The sequence below is a fragment of the Lolium rigidum genome, chromosome 6, assembly GCF_022539505.1.
Source record: "Lolium rigidum isolate FL_2022 chromosome 6, APGP_CSIRO_Lrig_0.1, whole genome shotgun sequence".
Lineage (NCBI taxonomy): Eukaryota > Viridiplantae > Streptophyta > Magnoliopsida > Poales > Poaceae > Lolium > Lolium rigidum.
Genome location: NC_061513.1, coordinates 26498199 through 26505671, shown reverse-complemented (window position 1 = coordinate 26505671; position 7473 = coordinate 26498199). Strand labels below are relative to the sequence as shown.

The window sequence follows — 7473 nt, the reverse complement described above, 5'->3', positions numbered from 1 at the left end:
AGAACCAGTGCCACCTGAGTTCTTCAGAATGGAGAAAACTGATTAGCCCATCAATTTGACAAGTCAGTTCATACTGAACTCTGTTGCTGTATTCTTCTAGAATAGTGAAGGAGTTTTCAGAAAATATTGACTTACGAACATTCATGCAGCAGATCTACCAAGTAGGATCTCTTCCACGCTCTAGACTTCAGTAGATCACACAAGAACGGTACAAGAGTTTCAGCATAAGAATACAAGTCCATTTCATTTCACGGTAATGTTGCAGCACGACATCAGGCAAGAAAATAGTGTCGAAGAAAAAAGGAACAAAAGCTACCGAGAGAAGAAAAAAAAATCCTAGCTAGCAAAGAACCGAGATAGATATCTCACACTTGCCAGAATCCAACAGTTGACTTTCTCGAATATGATTTAATGGTTTTACATTGAATGCAGCCGCAAATCTACACCGGCTTTGCTCAGATAAAATTAATGGTTTACACTGAGGCAGCCCAGAAATTTTAAGCTCTCTTTCGGCATTGTACAGTTGTAAAGATATTATTGCGGTGCTGCACTGCGAGGTGGGGGATGCTGTGGTGGCGGTGGTGGAAGGCCGACGTTGCCCATCCCAGGCTGCAATGACCAACAAAATAAATCAGCAAATATAACCCAGTTATAACGCAAGAGCTAAATAATAAAGAATCTACAAGACCATATCCTGCCCTAACCAAGTCTATTCAGACATGACAGATCAACTAAAGCGCGGCAAGAAATCTTACTTGGTAAGAACCTAGACCAGGAATTGACATTTGCCCTTGTGGAGCCATTTGTCCCTGAGGCCGGTTGTACATGCCACCCATAGGGAAGTTCTGCATGCCGGAAGAACCTGGTGCACCTTGGATGTTCCCCATTCCGTTTGGGAAGCCACCCATCGGAGGCATATTGTTGGGAGGGCCAGAACCAGGATGCGTCTGATTCATGCCAATCAAGTGCTGTGGCATTTGAGGCATCATCTGGTTCGACGAACCTTGCATTGCCTGCAAAGATGAAAACAAACATGTCAACCAATGTTAACAAAGATTCAACAGAGGAGGCAGTATAAATGATATAGAATGTAATACTAGAGATATAACAAGGATTCATATATATTCATGTTTTATCTCGAATATGTAGCATAAGGGTGTGGCACCCTATTCCTCCAGTTTTAATAAAAGCATTGATCAACGTTGAAGAACAAACCAGACACAAGACCTAACTAAAGGTTTATTAGTAAACTATCGGAATGAAATACAGATAAGGTATTGGTGAATAGTACCATCGGGTGTGGCATGGGCGGTAGTGGCGGGTTCACTGGCGATTGCCCTGGCATCGATGGAAGCTGAGGAAGTGATGGTCGAGGTCTTTGTTGATGAGGAAGCATGTGTGCTGGTGGTTGCAGCTGAGGCATGTTTGGAGGTGGTGGCCTGAACTGATGTTGCTGCTGAGGCATCTGTTGATAGTGTTGCTGCTGCCCAGTGGATAGAAGAGATGGATGAGGACCTGGTGGCAACGGAGGCGGGCCAGGTGGAAGACCAGGAAGACCAGGTATAGATTGGGCATCTATACCAGGAATTGCACCACCAAATGGTCCGGGTGTTGGTTCAGGCATCTGGAATCCACCCGGACCATGAACAACAAAACCGGAGCGTTGGTCATTACCTGATAATAAAAAGTTAAATTTTGAATTAGCCATCTGTTGTCCAGTTAAAGAGAAGAAAACCAAACAATATATGGAGCACGAAGGCACTATCAAACAAACAGATAAAGTGAATTTATAATGTTCCTCGAACTTTCTAGCTAACTTAAATCATGCAACCAGAAGGTATGCATTTACCAGCTTCTGCAAGCACATTCAAATACACATCTTGTTTCCAAGACTGGAACGAGATGTGAAATTAATCAAAAACAGAATAAGCTGAGAGCAAATCAAAGTGACCTTGAAACTGTCCACCATTGAATTTATCACGGCTGGTATCACCAGGCCTGTTTCTACACCAGAATCTCGTAGCATGATCATTGCCCCCGCTGAAAGAAAATAATAAGATATCAGCAATAATTAACACAAGGAGACATACTGAAAAGGTTGTTTGAATAGATACAGGAAAAATAACTAAATGTTACAATTGGCATGTTTCTACATTTACAGTTATAACGTTATAGGTATATTATAAAAATAGTAACATACAAGCAGATGATCACTATGTATACACTAAGATCAAAAATTCAGAAAGTAATAGTTTATAAATGAAGTACCTGGAAAGTAGATAGCCCACTGGATGCCAAGCAAGGTCCCAGACACTATTGTCATGTGCACCACTTATTTCTATCTGAGGGGTTTCATGGCTGCCGAACAAGGAAATATTTGTGTGAAATTGAGATATCATTTCAAACTAACAAATGTAATTAGAGATTATCTTGAGAAAAGCATGAAAATAAACAGAGTTAATTAGTCATATACTTCATGGCCATCAAGGTGTAGATCTTAACACTAGAAAATCACAGCAAATGAGTTCCAAATACCAGTCTGTCCAAATTGGATTTGGATTCATGGTAACAAACTGCAAGGACAGAAAGAATTATTATGTCAATGGCTCTTTTGGTGTCTCTTACCCGACCAACCAATGAAAGATTCCTCCATCATAACTTCCACTAACAAAGTATTCTTCGTGAAACGGATGCCATGCCAAAGCTGCAGAAATATTTAGTAAATAAAACACTACTCATTCATTACAACCATGTTGAACAGGAGAATTAACATTGTAATTTCATGTGTAGTGTTTAAGTGATTAGTTTGAGCGTGTAAAGCAAATTAACAACAATCTGATATATAAAATCTTAAAGGTAGGAAACATAAGATTCAAATTATGTGATGACAATCTAACCAGTTACATCCTTATTGTGCCCACGGAAGGATTCAAGCTCTTTCATGGATCTAATATCATATAACTGCAGAAAACAGATTAAAAATAACATGTGAGAAATTATCAGATATGGTGTGAATAATTTCAGCAGCTGCACCAAGTTCCTCAAGGCACATGCCATTTAGGAAGGGATTTCAGAAAGTATCACATTTAATTCAGCTGTGAGGAAAGAGTAAGAGTTCCTTCCCAGTTACACTATTAAGCAGAACTTGTTAGACATGAATGATTACTAAGCAGGTCTAACAGCTTGCTTTTTATCATGTGGCCCAGGGGTCGTGCTGAATACATCAGAAAAACTAGGGTACCAGCTTATTTTTATATAAGTACTACTTAGTTCAGAAGGAAAGCCCAAACAGAACATGGTTAAAAAGTTAAGTTATTCACCTTGATAACCTGATCCTTAGAGGCAGTCAATACCCAGTTCCCATTCTGATTCCACTTTACACACTGCACAATGTTTTTATGACCATGGCTGCAGAAATAGCTCGTCATACGCTGACATACCACAGAACTTCAAAATTAGCAACATAATACGAACAATACTTACAATGACCGTAGCTCTCTACCACTTTTTGCATCCCAGAGTTTCACAAGATAGTCTTTACCACCTGAATAGCACAGAAACGAATGAGCTCTGGACAAATAAGCTAAGTAAACTAGCAATATTAATAACTAACCTGAGACCAACAAAGATTTTGTGGGATGCCAATCGACACTTTTAACATCCCAACCATGGCCTGGCTGAGTTTGAAGGCAACATCAAGTTAATTCACATACAAAATTAATAACACAAAGTAACTTACACACGCAAGCATCAAGCAGTACAGGCACATAAGATAAGTTTAGCAACATTACCAGTTAAAGATCTTTCTTCTTGGCATCTTGCAAAGTCCCAAACCTTCACAGTAGTGTCATCAGAACATGAACAGAACTTCAAGTCTGTTCTACAGAAGCTGTGCAAAGTATGTGCTTAAGTAGGGAAGGAACAATATCTTGTTATAGCTAAAGTAACGAAAACACATAGCACAGTAATCACCTCAAGTCACGGACTGATTCTCTGTGGGCAGTTTTATTCACTTTAACGTTATTCATGTTACTTTGCCAATACCTGCAACGGATTCAAAACATGCAATTAACAGGTCAAACAATTTGGTGTTTTTTAAGGGCCAGTTCCAGAAATGATACAGGGTAAAACATACTTTATTGCACCACCATCGTCCCCTGTAACCATCCAGTTTTCATTGTGACTCCAAATCATTGATCTCACAGCTTGATCATGAGCCTATTCATCAAATTCACAAAAAATGAGTCACAATGACTAACAGACCAGTAAGTTCGCACGCATCTTATGTGGTACCTGAAGAATCATTTCAAAATTAAAAGATTGTCCATTCCATAGGGTAAATTCACCACTCTGGGATCCAGTAATAAGCCGGCGGCCTGTAGGAGTCCACTTTACACACAAAGAACAACATGTTAGGCTCAGGCAGGTGAAAAGGAAAACAGAACAAAAATAGCAATGAAGTAGAAAATCCATTACAGCTTCGACTAGATCACAATAATGTGAAGAGGCTGGCATCGAGTTATCTACCAATTATTTTTTGAATATGGATTTCGAAGTGTGGATCTAGGTAACAGAGTTTAATTCATTCAGTGTTGTTAATCCTTGAATAAATAAGTCTACCACCCAAATGATGAAGGTTAACTAAGATTCAAATACTGAAGGACTATGCACAAATTTCATATACATTAGACTTCTGAACCAAATTACTGGCTAGAGATAAAGATGACATTAGATAGAACAGAATAAGAAGCTTAATTCTAACACATTCTGACAGTATTGATGTTAATTTTTCCTTTAATGACTGGAAGCCAAGAACATTATTGAAGCTTGAAACATGCAACAAGCCAGTAACCACACTACCTGCAATCATCAATTTAACATTTCAACTGGAAACAAAGTGCATTAATGCAAGATGTCAAGGTGTCAAAAGACCACATGTAAATCAGGCACCAAATTAGCTACTTATATCATGACTCCTCTTATATAATTCAACATCTATCTTTCGTATTAAGCATCATAGATATTATCCCTACGTTGGAATCGTATTCAAGTTCAAACTGAAACACCATGGATTGCTGAAGCTCTCTTGGACATATAAAAGTAAGTTGCTAAAGCAGGAACGTTAGGAATGCGGAGAGATGTTTATCACATAACTCACCACGACACAATTTATGGAGCAGCGGTTCTTATTGATAGATGAATGAACAAATTTGCTGGCAAAACTTGTCGAGGGGTTGTCTGGGTATGCGACAGATGGCAACATCTGCAATAAGCCAACCGTGTTACTCAGGAAATCTTGATAAGAAAAAATGGAAGGGATAGTCTTGTATTCATAATACCGTAGATACAGATGATTTAGAGAAGTTGCACAGTTTACATAAAATCCATCAGAATTTTATTTTTATAGATGGTAAATGATACAACTGGAAACAAAATAAGCACTGCCCTGCTGTAATCATATATCCAAACCCTTAACCAAGTAGACCAAGTGGTAACTAAATAACACCACTACACTTACTCCTCTGTGTCCACGAAGAGGTTAAAACAATGCACAACAACACACAAAAAAATTATTGCTCTGTACGTTCATCACTAGAGAGGGTAGCAGTTATATCACTGCTTCCTGGAACAATCAACAGTTCACCGCACCACCAGGGTCACTTGTTAACAGAACCGATATTATCTGCCACTAGGGACAAATTACTTTGTACCTTTGCGCCTTCTCAGTGTTCTTCTTCTAGTACAAAATGGCGCTCATTTCAATGTGTATTCGAGGGGGGAACTAGGGACAAATTGCATACTGCAATACATGACCACTCATTCAGGATTCGCTATAGCTAGATACAGAGCTGTATTAAGATTGTCCTGCCTTTCATTCTACTGAACAGTAGTCGTAGTGGCCTGGCGCTGGTGGAATAACCATATATGATCTTAGCTAGCTAGACAATGGAACAGGAGGTTTATTCCAAACTAAGAGACAGGAGAAACAGAAGGATTGTTCCAAACAAATTGGCTTAAAATCTAGTTGTGCATTATGAAGATTTGTCCGCATATATATCATAGATACCTTGAGATTTAACGCCACCACAAAGGACTCTGTAAGTATAAAAATGCGTAAAAATTGCAAGCAGTGTCTTCAGATGAGCAAACTAACATCTTATACGACATGAATACATTATTATTCATCCAAAGTAGCAGGAAACGTACATCGACGACAGCAGCTGCAGTCGGCTGCAACGTGAATCTGTCCCTCGCATCCCGCTGCCACATGCGAGCCTGCGCAAAATGAACTTATGAGAGTCTCATATCCATGTGGTTTTTCGTAAAACAAATGGAGGATATGCAAAATGAATCGTATTTTTCGTGGGACATGGTTCAAAACATTGCATCGGTCTGGCTTCTAGGAAGACAGTACTGCATATTACCTGAGCGTATCGGACCAGTGAGCTTGTGCAGTCCACCGTCCGCCGCTGCACGGGCTTCCGCATCCTCTTCGCGCCGAAACTGTCCCCATAAGCTGAATTTAGCCAAAATCAATCAGTGGATCCAGTAAAAAAAAAACGGAGGGGTGACCTAGCTGCCCTCCCTCCCCCTAACCCTAACGAATGGCGACTGCAAGCGAGTGGCGTGGTTACCGTCGAAGGGTTGTTGTTGTTGTTGCTGCTGCTGCTGATGGGGCGGCGGGGCTCCCGGGTGCGCGGCGTAGTCGGGCGGGAGGTTGGTGGAGGACGCGGCGGAGAGCTGCCGCATCGGCGGCTGCAGCGGGCCGCGGTAGAAGTCCCCGCCGCCGGCCTGCTGCGGCGGCGGGTGCTGCGGCGGGGGCGGGGGCGGCGGCTGTTGCTGCTGCTGCTGCATCATCTCCGGCGCCTCGCCGGGACCGGGCTAGGGTTTAGGGTCCGTGCGGCGGGAAAAGGGGCGTCGAGTGGAGTGGAGGCCGCCGGGAGATGAGCGTGAGCGCAGTCCGCCGAGGCCGAGGGGTTTGGTTGGTTGGAACGGGACGATGGGGAGCCTGGGGATTGGTGGGCCACGAGTAGAAGCCCACTCTGCTTCTTTGGGCCGCCCCAGTCTATGCAAACACGGACACGACACAACATTCAGCCTTCCACTCAAAAAAAAAAAGACACGACATTCAGCCTAGGCACACTCCCAAATAAATCCGCTCCCAGTCGAATTCGGCAATGGGGCCCTATTCCCCGATCTGGTTAATTCAGGGTACGACTAGAAAAAGACCGACCTTCTTAAAGGTCTGATCCGTTCGCGAGCGTCGTTCTCCGTACGACGCGTGGCGTTACGAGAATTTCCCACCGTGACGCGAGCGACGAGGGCGCGTGAACGTGTACCTCCGCGGACGAGAGCGCGCGTACTTCCTCGTACGTATCGCGGACGCGGGCGAGCACGGCCAAATTCATCCGCATCGAGGCCGCGCGTGCATGCATGTCAAAACAAGCAAAAGCCATCATCGATCGATCATTG

At 42.4% G+C, this 7473-nt stretch overlaps 1 protein-coding gene across 1 annotated transcript; it reads right to left on the bottom strand.

Moving 5' to 3' along the window:
• Nucleotides 1-498: 498 nt before the first annotated feature.
• Nucleotides 499-6878, bottom strand: LOC124665219 (flowering time control protein FY-like). Its single transcript, XM_047202635.1, has 18 exons — nt 6636-6878; nt 6426-6517; nt 6208-6276; nt 5159-5263; nt 4294-4389; nt 4136-4218; nt 3973-4044; nt 3792-3889; nt 3614-3673; nt 3484-3544; nt 3321-3408; nt 2898-2961; nt 2626-2704; nt 2269-2358; nt 1952-2040; nt 1292-1674; nt 756-1013; nt 499-609 (listed from the first exon to the last, which is right to left on the bottom strand). The coding sequence occupies exons 1-18, from the start codon at nt 6856-6858 to the stop codon at nt 535-537; spliced, it is 2085 nt and encodes a 694-aa protein (XP_047058591.1). The 5' UTR covers nt 6859-6878; the 3' UTR covers nt 499-534.
• Nucleotides 6879-7473: the final 595 nt, after the last annotated feature.

Bases quoted from the DNA above. Each gene is read 5' to 3' on its own strand.
- LOC124665219 (XM_047202635.1), bottom strand. From the start codon at position 6,858: ATGATGCAGCAGCAGCAGCAACAGCCGCCGCCCCCGCCCCCGCCGCAG. The intron at 4,390-5,158 runs GTGAGTTATGTG...TTGTGTGTAAAG, and splicing joins GCTCCATAAATTGTGTCGTG to TGGACTCCTACAGGCCGCCG. The intron at 2,041-2,268 runs GTACTTCATTTA...ATTTTCTTTCAG, and splicing joins GTGGGCTATCTACTTTCCAG to CGGGGGCAATGATCATGCTA.